The sequence below is a fragment of the Chaetodon auriga genome, chromosome 4 (genome assembly GCF_051107435.1).
Source record: "Chaetodon auriga isolate fChaAug3 chromosome 4, fChaAug3.hap1, whole genome shotgun sequence".
Lineage (NCBI taxonomy): Eukaryota > Metazoa > Chordata > Actinopteri > Chaetodontiformes > Chaetodontidae > Chaetodon > Chaetodon auriga.
In genome coordinates, this window is record NC_135077.1 from 20,550,062 (window position 1) to 20,564,759 (window position 14,698).

The 14,698-nt window shown below is 44.2% G+C and overlaps 1 protein-coding gene across 2 annotated transcripts in view; it reads left to right on the top strand.

Annotated features, from left to right (window-relative positions):
• inpp4b (inositol polyphosphate-4-phosphatase type II B) overlaps positions 1 to 14,698 on the top strand; it is a 123,469-nt gene that overhangs the window by 7,943 nt on the left and 100,828 nt on the right. For both annotated transcript variants that reach the window (XM_076728137.1, XM_076728138.1), the window contains exon 3: positions 8,946 to 9,064. In XM_076728137.1, the coding sequence (XP_076584252.1) occupies positions 8,946 to 9,064 (119 nt within the window). The remainder of the gene's footprint in view (positions 1 to 8,945; positions 9,065 to 14,698) is intronic.

The window sequence follows — 14,698 nt, forward strand, 5'->3', positions numbered from 1 at the left end:
TTGCCTCTTTGAGGGCTCAGCAGCTGCAGGCTTCCTCCCAGAGGCAACAGTAGATCTAGAGAAAGGCAAGCCAGACTTAAATCATGCAGTACATTTCACACACAATGGAAAGCTCAGTGCAGTTCAAATGAAAATTAGAAAGGTACAGAGAAGATAAAGACTCATTTCCAGAGTGCTCTGTCACAACAAGCAGACAGGAAGGAATTTGAACCTGACAGCACAGCACACAAACTGCTCCCTGGCTAAGGCACAATAATAATCATTGAAAGGAAACAGATTTTTTCTATGATGGTTTTGAGAGAAACGACAGTCAGAGCAAATCTCAGGTCTTCAGGAAGGTCATTTCAGCAGCGTTGAGCACGCACGCCAAAGACAGCTTCTTCAGGCTTTGAGTTGACCCTCGTGAAGACCGGTGTCAGCTGGCTGGAGTGCTCTTTGTAGCTTGGAAGCATGCTGAAGACATATTGTATCTTCAGTGTGCCTTTAAGTTACTCGTAGATAAGCAAACTATCTTTAAAGAAAACTGTGTGTGCTGAAAGCCGCTGCAGTGGTTTGAGGAGAGGTGTGACGTGCCTCCTTTTTTTAGCCCCTCTTAAAGCTCCGGCTGCCCCACATTCCACAGAGGTGAAACACTGATGCTGAGTATGATTGTTAATCATGTGCGCGTGCCCCTGTGTTTGTCTGCGTGTCAAGCAGTGGCCCCCAACTTCTGCAATTAACTTTGCAGCTGATTAACATTTAATTATATCACTGTAGACAAACATGGTCTTTAAGAGAATGAGGCTTTGCTTAGATGGTAATAATTTAAGGGGCATTCTACCGATTCTGCCCGTCATCAGGATAAGCACTCAGCCTCTATAAACAGCTGTTTAATGGCTCAGTGTGAGCAAAAAAATGTCAAGGAAGATGTCATCAGAGTAATCTTGATTTGGTCTTGAGATTTGAAATACTCAGCTCAAAGTCTGTGTTACAGACTGAAGGTGTGGAGTTGGAGGAAGTGACCATTTAGGAGACAACAGGGGACAACAGGAAAGGTGTAGGTGTAACACGGCAGCACATTTGGAATACGACCCAAACTGCAGAATAAAAGTCAGGATGTCTCAACCTCTGCTGCTCTGATTCAGATTATTCAGTCTGCCTCTTGTGTGGCCCCCATCTGCATGGAAGTGCAACAGCAAATCACTTGAGTGCCTCTTTAAGGCAAACATTCACAAACACGTGCACTTATTTCGACTGTCAGCAGAGCGTCTTCGCTGCAGTCAGTGTAACGCCACATTATTATTATCATGGATTAAAGTTAATAATGTGACCAGCGATCGACTGAAAACTGAAGCCTCTCATCTTTGCTTGAACTGTAAACACAGACTGAGAAAACGTTTTCTCCTTCCTGGTGCACAGATACAGTAATACCGCTGTCAGCTGTTTATCAGGCTCATCACTGGCTGGATTTTCACCACTGCAGCTTTGGACTTATTTTTCAAATCAAAAATAATGAGGAGGTGTGTGTGTGTGTGTGTGTGTGTGTGTGTGTGTGTGTGTGTGTGTGTGTGTGTGTGAGACACTGTGTGTGTGTGTGTGTGTGTGTGTGTGTGTGTGTGTGTGTGTGTGTGTGTGAGACACTGTGTGTCAGAAAACTTGATGTGAAGAATCTCCTCTGCCCAAAATGTAAAATACAAATAAACAAGCTTGCTGGAGAAATTCAAACGTTCTGCGTGTTTCTGTCACTTAAAATACCAACCAATTTAAATCTGCCAGCCAGCAGGAGACTTAGATCTCTTACATCAACCACTGGATGAGAAGACATATTAATACATTGAATGGTTATTAATCACCTGAAAAATATGCAGTTAAGATGGCTTTCAGGGGAGCACAGGTCTCTCTTTGAGGAGGTGAGTCTCTCCCTGCCTCCCTCACGATTTTAGCACTGAATCACATGCAGCATTGTGTCAGCGTGTGCTCATGATGTCTGCGCAGAGGAGAGCTTAACTGATGCACGTTGTAATTTTGAACGTTTCACACACTTATCTCTCTGTTTTAGCTCTTTTTATTCTTTTATCAGAGTGTCAGCGCAAATGATGGCCGTGACACGTGGAGTATCAGGTCAATTCTGTGCCGCGCCACACTGAAAGCAAAAGCTGCCTTTTTCTTTCTACAGCGACTCTTGCAGAAGTCTTTTGTTCTTTTACAAGTAATGTTCTTGGTTCTTTACACTGGCGACAGTGGAGTTTTGAAAAGATTTCTTTCCAAAGGGAATTTATAATACACTTCAACAGTGTTTGAGCAGGAGTGTTACAAGACAGAAGGCTTAAAATGCATTGTCAATAGTCAAATTCATATTCATTTCCCCATAAATTGTATTTTGTGCATGAATATCCAGATGTAACAGGTGCAAATGTGCTGTGAAAGGCAGCTTTACATATGCTCTTTGAATTTTACACCATTCAGTCGTACTTGAAGCTCCCTCCACCTACAAAACGGCAAATCGCAGGCATTAGATGAAAGTCTTTAATGGATTTAACACCGGATCCTTGTCAATCTGTGCAGCAGGTGAAGGACATATTTATCACAACACGACAGCCCTAATTTTCTCACAGTTTTCCCCAGACCCACTGGCAAACAGGTGTGCAAAATGGCAGCACATGCAAATAATGATGTCAAATTAATTGAAGCATTGAAATAATTATCGTGATGAGTGAAGCGTCTTGTGGAGATGAGCATATATTCCTCTCTCCTGTGGCAACTCCCAGGGATCCCCTCACCATTGAACGCAATTTAGATTCATTGTAGGGTCTCAGGGGTCCAGTGCATTGAAACTCATTTTCAGCAAATTCATCTTGAAAGCGCTCAGCATATTCCAATCACACAAAATAAATACAGCATAGTAATTGAAGCCTCCAAGGATGGGCAAAAATTATTACTCCAATTGCTCAATTGTTATGGTAATACAGGGATCGGTCTCAGTGTACTTTGGTAGTTCAGGGGCTCGACTAAAATTGCAAGTCACGTCATTATTGAATTAATTTTCACCCGAACTAAGGCAGGTAATTCACTAATAAATGAGCACAAAATCTACAAATATGATGTTCTTTAAGGCACTTCAGATCTGCGCTCTCGTTTTCCTGCTCTACAATCCATTATTTGAGCCTCTCTCTCTTTAATAGGCCATGCTCCTCTTTCCTCCTTCATGTCACTCCCTCATTATCTCCCTCTCACTCAGGCTTCCTTCCTCAAACTCTAAATGTCTCACTAAGGGACTCCCATGTCCTTTCCCTCTGTCGCCCTCTTTACTTCCCTTTCCTGCCACCCCCACCCAGCATCATAATAGCTCTGACCCTGGAGGGTCAGTTGAAGTGTCATATCGCTGTAAGAGAGCTGGTCTGGTGATGCATGGTTGGGCACCCAGTCCCATTTCAATCACCAGTCTGGCTGTGGTTAACTGTGCGACGGCGTTGGGAAGATCCCTCAGGCCGGTCAAATATACGTCCCCCGAGGTGACTGATGGGGACAATCGGCAGCTTTTCTGCACCATCCCATCTCAGGGCGTGTGTGTGTGTGTATGTGAGTGCTGGTGAGCAAGATCTGAAAATAATGTTAGAGTCATGTCAAGAAGAGAGCCAGTGTGCTTTAGACACGTGGAGAGGTGATGATGTGATGAAGAAGATCAAGCTCTTTGGAAACCGTCGTGCTCTCTGAATATCGATGCATGTGCATGTGTGTCATACAGTGCATGCGTGTGTTTGCATGTGTTCAGTGTGTCGATGCATGTCGGTAAACACATGAATGCCTTCTGCACCTCCAGAACTGATGCAGCAGACTGCATATCACAGGCGCACAGATGCTGTTTGTATGGGTATCAGCGCCTATCAACATATTTTTGCATGACTTTGTTTTGTTGTTTGCCCGCACGTAAACTCCTCTGCTTCAACCTTCCTCCCGCATAAGCAAATGTTAGACCTCCTTTAATGTGAGAGCAAAACAGCAGCGCCGAGATGTTGACGAGAAAAAGGGAATGTGGAGTCAGAATAGCCCCCTAAGAGGTAATACATGCATGAGCTCTGCTGTGCTGCGAGATATTCGACAGCAGCTGCTCAGAGAATCCCAGCTCTGAATGGAACCGCATTACCGCTCGTAATCACGTTTACTGTCTTCGTTTGTCCCCAAGTCAGTCGTTCAAACAGTACAGACGCCGTGTGGATGAAGCCTGATTTTATTTAGTCACCCTGATTTATTTTAGAGTTGGACTAAATTTGAGGGGGAATGATCAGTGATCTGGCTCGTGGGTGATTTAATGGTTATTCTGGCATTTGAGAAATTTTGGTTGGTTCCAGTTTGAGCAGTTTTAAAGGCCACTTCCCCACATGGCTACCGTCAAAAGCTTCATTATGAGCTGTAGAAAGATTGTTGTGATATTATTGGAAGGGTATTTTCCGTGTTGTGGTTATCTGGAATGAAAGTGAATGTTGTCCACATCTTCACAGCCACCTGAGGCCCAGCGTTCTTCTTTTTCTTCTTGCTTTGTGTTCAGAGCAGAATGTTCAAAGTAATGCTGCCTTTCTCCTGTTTTTTGGATGCAGTATTGGATTTCTGAATGGTCAAAAAAGAATCAGGGCTTCAGGGTTTACGGTGTGCGCATAGCATTCATTCAATCATTCATTCATCGTGCAGAAAGCATGCAGTGTGAGTGTGAAATTCAGAAAAACATACAGCGTCTCGCCCAGATCTCTGCACTCTTTGCAAAGAGCATTGGTCACATTGCTCAGTCATGCATATGAACCTCAAACATGCCTGCAGGCGCCGACAGGACGTGGTAATCCTCAGGTCGACTAAATAAATCCACCGGTCATCAGTGGGTTTACTGCAGCAAATCTCACCCAGCTGTTAAACATGCAGTAAAATATATGCACGCGTTGAGCCACGCACAGATCACATCACACCCCCAGCTCACATCCCCCTTATCCCTGTCTCATTGGTCGTCTGTCATTACCTCCCCTGGTTTTTTGGGGGAACATGGAGATGTAGATCAGCATCTTAATCTCCGTTCTGACGACTCCAAGTGGTTTTAAATCTTACAGCATACGACATTAAAGCCCAGAGATCCAAGGTAGCTTCAGACAGATTAGATGGCCGCCATTAAGATTCTCCAGTGGATTTCAGTGTTGTTACAGAAAGCCCTGCTCGACCACAGATGTCAGATGTCTTGAATCAGAATCTTTACACTAGTTTTAATTTTGCTCTATAAACCACCAATACAGACAGTCAATATATAACCATGCAGTATTTAATATTTAGTCTGGTTAACAAATGCTTTTCTTCCAGCAGCATGCCCCTCTTTTTTTTTTTTTTTTTTTATAAAAGCAGCAGAACAGCATCAGTAATACATGCTTCAAAGTTTGCCTTGTAATGGCTCCGTGCACTGAAGTCCATTTAGGCCAAGTTATTCCCTTCATGACTCGCTCTGTGCTCCCAGACTCTTTTACCAATTCTCAGACAAAACTCAGTGTGTCAGCTCAAGAATGCAAAGACGGAGCTGTTGCACTTTTCAGTCTAAAAGTGAGATGTTGTATTGTGAATGCTCATGATGAGGCACGTCCTGGAGGAATTAGCTTGTTATTGAATCTCTTGCATCCAAAGGTCCCTTTCAGAATTGTGGGATGGGATTTTTCCATATTTAACTTAGACCCTGACCGATGTACATCTGGCTGTTTTGAAGAAGAAATCAGTTGAACATACTTATTCACTCCAAGGCCAGTTTTATATCTGCTGGTGACCTCTTGACTTCTTTGTTTATGCATGTATGATGTTTGTTCACATTCATAGCCAAAATCTCATAAGGCCGTATTCAGAATAATGGACAGAGGAAGTCTCTCATGTTCTTCTTTGAGCTGCATCAGCGTTTAAAGGACGGACTCACATCGTTTCATGCTGACGTTCCCGTGTGTAAACTGAAGTTGGTTGCCATGAATGTCCATACGAGCAAGAAATCTGAAGTCCAGATGAAGCTGAGATGAGTTCAGCAGGCAAAAGGTGTGGGCGTCTTCTAACGTAGTGAAACTGAATAGTGAAACTGAATTCCTGCTTTATGTCGCTGTCCTTCAACCTCTGAGGTCAACTCCTCATTAGACTCATCTCAATGCTAAATGCCACCCATAGTCCTGCAAACAGCTGTGCACATGCTCCTGCTGTTGTGATTTCTTGTGGGAAAGTAAATATTTTTGCTCCTGACTATAAAATCATGTCCAGTAGTTGAATCACTACATGGTGTTTAGGTGTGCTGTGCATCAATAGCTTGGCAGGATACTGTTGAGGGTCTTTTCCAGCATTTCTGATTGGAGTGGATGAGTGTGGTTGTACCTGTAACTACACCCAACAATGACGTGATGGTGTACTGCCACACCTCAGAGTACACTTGAACAAAACTAAAGGGAGGTGAGCGGTTAAAACCACCGGAGGTCAGCATCAATGAGATGTTGCTCTGCCTTTTACATCGGCCAATTCATCAGCCAACTCATGAGCTAATATCAAATAATTATTATGCTGTCGCTTCTGTGGGTAAGATCTATGGTCGCCAGCTAGAAATGACTTTTTTCTGCTTCTGTCTGAAGTCAAGGACTCGGTGTTGAAGAAGATAGAAGGATTCTGAGCGTTAAATCACTGTAAACTGTGAACATGCTGACCTAGAATGGAAAGCCTGACAGGCGTAGCAGCAGCAGGTAGAGAGGCCTGGGCTTAATCAGCGGTCAGTCCCAGTGAGACGCGTCGCTGATTCATGCTCAGTGGTGGAAAACTGTCCTGATACAACAGAAAACAGACCAAGTGAGAAACTTTTCCTCAGAGATTCAGGTGTTGTGTCATATCGGGACTCATCATGTGTCATCAGAGCTAAAAGGAAAGATGTGTGTGCGTGTGTGTGTGTGTGTGTGTGTTGGCACTTTAATCCGCGCTTCATTTAGCTTCACTGATGACCTGACTGTGAATGCAGTCGAAAGCATAGTGTTGTTGCTATGGTAATCCAGTGTAAAATGTCATAAAAGCTGCTGTTTATACAGAATATTGTGACTCTCAAACAGCAGATGATTACTCAGAAATCAAGGTACTATATGTTTCATGGTATTGTGTGAGCTAACCTCAGCTGATAAGGTTTTCTTCTTCAGAAACGCTTCTTCTGTGCACAACAGAACCTCACACAGCTGCCAATGTAATTTAACTGAACCCTTTTCAATGTTCTCAGTCAACCTTCAACCAGATGTCCCTCTGCTGTGTTTGATTGCAGTGTGTTCAACTTCACGTAAAACAGGTAAAGTCAGAGATTAGAGCAGAGCTTTGGGTTTTGTATGCTGGAAGCTCACTCTTGTATTTGTGTGCTTTCTTGCAGGAGAATGTGTGACAAATGCTCATTAAATCCCTGCTTTGTTTGTGTTGCTGTTCTTAAAGAAAAGCCAAGGACAGTCACCTTGACGGCACAATCAGCATTCCGGTGTGGCAGGAAAATGTCTGCTTCTGTCTTAGTTTGACAGTCGCTGAATATGGCTGTGGGTTTGGAGTCAACCTTCTGCTGAACACTGTAGGCGTCCCTGTGCATCATGGTGCATCATGCAATGAAGCTATAATTTGAAATGACCAGTTTCCACAGCTGCACGCTGGAAAAGAAACCCTTCACTGTGGAGTTTTCCTTACCTCTTTACCTAAAGTCAGATAAATTATCCCGCGAAACCTGAGAGAAGAAAGATCCACGCCGCCGCTGAAGCGTCACTTCTTTCACCGGCTTTATTCTGGCTCTTCAGTCATTTCAAAATACCTCCCACAAGAACCGCTTTCATCTCCAGCTGCTGTTTAGTTGCTTAAACATTAAAATCAAGTCCATGAAGATGGAGCTGCACACAAAGAAGCAATCATCTGCCTTCGCTGTTTTTTTAATGGAATTTCACCCACCGAGCGATATTATCCAGACATGTTTTTGCAGAGTAATGTGTGAAACTGACCAGGCATTGCGAGTGGATCAATTGCTGTTTACATGCCAGAATTGTGCTGGTAGATAAAATGCAGCTCTTGGATGAGATCCAAGGAGGGTGCGGAACACAAATTTGTCATTACTGTACCAGAGTGTGTACAAATGTTCATCAATACATACATTCAGAGCCGTTTGTGGGAATTTAATGTCTTTACAGGCCTTCCATTTCAAGCAGATCTGAATATAAACTTAACCGCAGAAATGAGCATTTTTCCAGCACAAGGTCACACATCCACTTTCTGAAGAGTTCAGAAATCAAGCTGTTTTTTTTTTTTTTCAGTCCAAAGTGCAGCTTTACTACTGCGTGTCTGACCTGACCGACGAGATAAAGGAGGAGAGATGCATCGCTTCAGCTGCGACGGCGTTAGCCTCTTTTGTCTTGTTTCAGGGAATTTCTATCCGTAACCAGGAAGTGTCGGTTTCCTATAAAGGAATTGTGGGATGCAAAGTCTTCCTGTCCTTGGAAGAGGGCTGAGTGACAGCGGCTTTTGTTGTGGGAAATGAAAGCCCTAATAAAACTGATATCTGCTGCCAGAAGGAATTCTTCTCGCCTTGCTGTCGTTTTAATCGTCTGCTGAGGCAACGTTTTTCTTTGTCGATGTACATATATTTTATTAGCTCAAACTTTTCATGTGTTTTGAGGTGAGGACAACGAGGTTAACTCCTTTGTGATGATGCAGCTCTTCTGTGTTTTGGCATGTGACATGTAATCTGACAGGAGATACTTATAAAAACTTTACATTAGCACTTTTCTTTACCTCGTTTCTCTCGTTTATCGTCAGTTGTGACTCAGTGTCGTGTCGTTTGTTTCACTTATGTGTCCATCACTGAGGATTATCTCCCCCTCTCATCCTGATTCTCATTCTCTTCTTCTCCTCTCGTCCCCCGTTCCCTCCATCCTCTCCTCCCTCCATCGCCTCCCCCACCCTCTCTGCAGCCTGTAATGATCTGGTGGCCTCAGGCAGAGACAGGAAGCCCAATGCTTTGGTGCAGGTGGCTGTCATAGATCCCCACAAGCAGCAGCTCGTCTCTCATGCCTGCACAGAGATAGTGGAGGTAAGAACACACACACACACACACACACACACACACACACACACACATTCCCCGTTCCCTCTCTGACCTTTGATGTGTGTTGTTCTGCTGTCTCTGGGTCACTGGGTCTTGGTCGGTGTTCTCTCCATCTCTGTCTGCCCTCCTTCTTCTCAACCTTTTTTCCTCCCAGCGGATTCACTGAACTGGAACAGACAATGAGCGTTAACCTTCCTGTTAACCTTTCCTGTGACAGTCTTTAAAGAGCTGGCATGTGACTCTCAATCAGTCTCATCTCTCAGTATGTACAGTATGTGTGGGTGGGTTTAATTGGGTGGGGGTCTCATACAGCCACAGTGTTTCTGTGCTCTTTGAACTCTTTAAATGCTTCTTTTATTACCTCCAGTGTGACAGTGCTAAAGCAACAGGCACACAAGTGCTTTTTGAGCGGCAGCAGCTGCCCCCCGTCCCACGATGAAACGCCCACTTACACACATGTATGTACACACACACACATTTTTTTTCTTTGCTCACGAGGGCAAAGTTTTCTGACACACATTATTTTCCGGCTAATCCAGTAAAGCTAAATTAGCATAGCCATCTCTTTCAAAGGCTGTTTCAGCTGCTTTTCCCCTCAGTCCTGTCAGGGGAACAGCAGTGTGTGTGTGTTTGAGCATGTGTGTGTGGAAACACAGGATGTGGTAGGATACTGTATGCTGGCTCAGCCGGCTCTGCAGACACTCGCAGTGCCGTCGGAGGGTTTGATTTCATGGCTGTAATGTTGAGGATTTGGAGCTGAGGACATGGACTGCTTTCGACTTCACAAAAACAGGGTACGTGCTCGATCTGCGTGATTTTACAAGCCTGTTTTAAAAGAGAGGTGTCGAAGACAGTCTGAGGACTTTTCTCTGCCATATATTCACTTTATTAGTCTGATAGTGTAATAAAAGGGATCATCCACACTTTTACATGCAGCAGTATATTTCAGACTTCACACAGAAATGAGAGAACGGCGTTAGGAGAATTCAGTGGGACTTTAAAATCCTCCTTGAGTGAAGTGTCACTGTGTTGTTCAGGGGCACAGAGGTTGCTTGTCAGGGCAGTGGGAACCGGCAGGGTTTCCCACTCATACACTGCCATCCAGCATGCACAACAGCAGATGTTCATTAACCTGTGTGGCCACAAGGACGTGTGTGTGTGTGTGTGTGTGTGTGTGTGTGTGTGTGTGTGTGTGTGTGTGAGAGTGAGAGTGAGTGTGAGTGAGTGTGTGTGTGAGTGTGAATCTGAAGACGGGCCGACTGCCACTTGTGTTTCTCCTGTTTGTCACATTCCCGGGATGCCGAATCTCAACAGCTGCCGCCGGCTTCGCTGGACGCTGATTGCAGTCTTGCTGCACAAGAGCTCCAGCATTAGTCGTACTCATGTGATGGGCGTATAATCAGGAATCCTCAGTATATGATATAAGGGTTTAATTTAGAAGATAAATGATGGAACATGCCAGCTGCTGCGTACTGTAGCCCTCTGGAGTCTTGACCATGAATCACGAGACAGGGGACTGATAAAAAGTACAAGACAGCGTTTAATCATGTTGGATCTGCTTCTTAGTTTTAAAGAAATTACCTCTCCAGGTGTCATTTATTAAAAGAGTCAAAGTTTTACAGAATATGCCAAATGAAGGTAGCAACAGTGTTTAGCTCATATATGTCTTTCAAGTGCAGACTGCCTCTGAGTGTATCTTAAATTACTAGCTGCTAACGTACCCAACATGAAACAGTGTTTTTGTGTTTGATATATGTGTCAGTTGACAGTTTCCCACAGTACACACAGCAGAATGAGTTTGCCACTTACTGCTGAGGAAGAATAGATGATGGCGTGACAGCCTCTGGTGAACAGAGTAAACAAAAACAAAGGAGCAGATACTTGGAAAAACATTTGCTTGGTGCTGAAGTTTTCCAATCTGAAATTGATGGTTTGGTTATTTAAAATAGAAAAGAAGGTAAAAACAGATTCATCCTGAGCCAAAGTCTGTCGGTGCTGCTGTTGCCTAATTTGCTGGATAAAAATAGTTTTGGGTGGCTCTTGATAATTTGGGCTCCATCTTGTTCAATTTGGGTAATTTCCCCTTTAGAATAATTCCGTGAATCCCCTCCTCCTCCTCCTCCTCCGACGGGACACTGAGCTCAGTATCTTCCACAACAACTGATAACTGATGGCCAATAAAAGCACACGTCAAAGCAGCTCACCAGAGCTTTTCTTTGCAAAATATTATGTGTCCAAGACTTTTTACATTGAATGTTAGAAACTGGGCCAGTTCATAGTTTATTTATTTTATGTGTTTGTACTCTTTTTATTGTCTGTTTCTTATCTTCTATCCTTCTCCTTTTTATTCCTGCTGTCTGTAACAACTAAATTTCTCCGGCGTGGCATCAATAAAGATAAGATAAGATAAGATCGACTTTATTTATCCCACAATGGGGGGAAATTCACATGTTACAGCAACAACAAGACAGATTGCAAGAAGTCAGAGGACAAGAAGACAAGAAAATATTAAGTGTTAAGTTTTATCTTTTCATGAAGGCTCTCATTGGGCTGTTTGGCATCTGACAAATCTGGCAACTCTGATTGGTGCAGGTCTTGTTTATTTAATATTGATTCAAAACTGTAAAGTATATACAGTTTTTTTGTCCACTAATTTATCAAAAGCTCAGTTAACATTGTGTATATTTGATGTTATTTATGCACTGTGTGGTGTGGCAGTGGGATGCGGTGCCATATTTCCACAGACCCCTTTAATCTCCACAGGGCGAGTGCATGTCTCAGTGTGGACACAGTATCTTAATCTACTGTTGGTAAAACAGAAAGGACCAGCGACAACTTAAGTAGAAAATCTAAAGCCCTCCAAATCTCTTTAAAGTGAAATAGAACGAAGCACAAAACGCTATCTGGTATCTCATAGGAAAGTCCCGTCCCTGAAACAGTGGGCAGAGGGTCCAAGAGTGGTGGTGCTCGAGGGGATTTGACGTCACGTAAAGCCAAAGGATAAGACTCCTTTGATGTCATGCTAGTCGAGCGTAGAACCCCCCGCCTGGAACAAGTCCATAACGTCTAGTCTCTGTGTGTCTGTAATTATGAGTGGTCAAGGGTGGGGAGAGAAACCTCCAGTGTAGAGAGACTCAAGCCAGAATACGTGTGCTCCCCCCCTCCCCCCGACTCAATCACACACACACACACACACACACACACACACCCTCTAATGGCTTAAATTGGCCATTCCACCGAGATTTGCCACCCAAACGGACAAAAAGACAGGAGAGGGGCAGCTGTCTCCCACAGCATATGTTGACCACTTGTATGACAGGCTGGCTTACTTCTCTGTGTAAATGGAGACAGGCTTACCACTTCAGCTCATCTCAGCCCATCAGTAGCACTAAGAAGATTCAGCTGCAGTTGAGGCTGCCAAGCATGCTGGTAAGTCTGAATGAGGCCTATTCAGCGTGCCAGTGAGGGAGGTGTAGGGGGTTGTATGTGTGTGTGTGTTTGTGTGTTTGTGTGTGTGTGTGTGTGTGTGTACCTGCGCAGCCTCGAGTATAATGGCTCTGTCTGTGTTTTTGTCAGTGTACAGTGCTGATACATATCCACATTTGCACCGAGCTCAAAGCAGCGCACTGGTTCCTCTCTGTCTGTACCCGCTGTGCTGAATCGGGCAGTGTGTTTGGGATGTTGGTGTACACAAACCACGAAGCTTCACGGCTGGGCCACAAAATGGCAGCAGGCATCAGGGCTGGTTTTACCATGTCTGCAGAGGCTGAAACAAGAAGCCATAGACTTGTTTTATTTCCCCTCCGTCAGCGCATGGAAGATTTCTGAAGGATCAGTGGGGTTAGTGGTGCGGTGAGGAGGTGGGTCTGCGTGTTCCCTCCAACTGTGTGTGTGTGTGTGTGTGTGTGTGTGTGTGTGTGTGTGTTAAGTACACTGCTGCACCTCATGCTTTGCCTCCCAGTCCTCCATCACCCTTTATTGTCGCGAAGGACTCGAGGCTTGTTAGTGTGTCGGTCTCACCTGAGCTGAGCTGCTGATTCTCTATTCATTCAGCGTCCGTTTTGGCTCTGAAAAACAGACTAATGTGTTCAGGCCTTCTGAGGCACTAATCAGCTGTTGCACAGGCATGTTACGTTTAAGGTCTGTGATCGATGAAAAGACTAATGCCTGCACGCTGACTCACAACCACAAATTCATTTAAGTAGAGAAATAGAGAGTGAGGTATCCATTTTTAATCTGTTTGACCCAACTAAGCTCAGACTGGGACTGAAGCATGTGTTTCCATTAGTTTGTGGTTTGGAGGCGTTACACTTTTCATCTACTGTACGCTGGTTTCCAGTCGCCTTCATGCTGTGTGCATCTAACTACTCTCCTTCTAATGTTTAAGGTCTGTGTAACAGGTCAGTGTTGACCTTTATTGACATTTTGACGGAATTAGTTTGTTGCCCAAATTTTGTGTTTGACGCAGTGAACCACACTAGGGAGGATATTTCACTTTATATTTATCATGGTATTATTATTGATTTGAGCCGTACAGACCGGCCTTGCTTTCTGTCCTCATGTTTCTTTAACTGAAGGGTGTGACTGTATTTTCATACATGTCTGCCAGCCTGTCTGTGTCAGCCTCATTACCACCCCCGGCCTGTCCCCACACGGTCCCGGAGGGTTGCGTTCTGCAGACGCCCATCAGCGCGGAGCAGAGGAAGAGGAAGTCCCCAGTCTAAACACCAAGTTCTTTGAATTGGCTCAAATATGCAACACCAAATGGCTCAACGATCTTCTCAGGAAATCTCTTCAGTTTCTGGTGCAATAAAACTCATTTATGTCAGGATTTACTGCAGATTTTAGACACTGAGCTGACTGAATGTTGAATACCAGAACATCACCAAATGTAAGATCAGAGCAGATCTTATCAAGTCTTCAGTTCATGCGGTTCCACTTGGCTCTCTCACAAATAGAATTGTTTCATTTTTTTAATTTTCTTAAAACAAGAATATCCTGTGTCAAGAACATTGATAGATCAAGATGTATAACGCTGATAATGTCAGAAAATATCCCTTTTGCCAAATGTTCTTGAAACTAGGGACGTGTTTTAGATGCTGACAGAGAAACCTACCTCATTCACGATGCTCTGTCTTTGAAGAAAAGTCCTCCCAGCAGGTGAAAAATGTGAAACAAATGGCGTGCAGGTCTTCACTCCTCGGGGATTGCAGAGGGAGAGTTTGAAAGCTGAAGTAAATACCAGTAACACACTTGTGGAGGTGGACATTTTTTACAGTGTGATGAAAGTGAGGTCTCTGCAGGCCCTGCAGTTCAAAAGTGTTGGGAGTTAAAAACGATGACTGGGTATTGTAATTTCAGGAAGTTGTGAGTGAATATTAGGGGATGCAGTTCAGCCCTCTGGGACGTTTGAAGACTCAGCACTGGCTGCTGTGGGCACTGGTTTTAATCCCATTGCCACCCTGCCACTGTGCCGTCTTACCTGTCAACATTTGTTGCTCCTGGTCTGCTGTCTCAGTTTGGAGACTGTAGCTATGCCAGAGCTCCAGGTAGACCCACCAGGGAGAGCTCTATCTGTTCCTCCTTTGTGCCCAGGAGAGGCAGCAGGCAAGGCGAGAG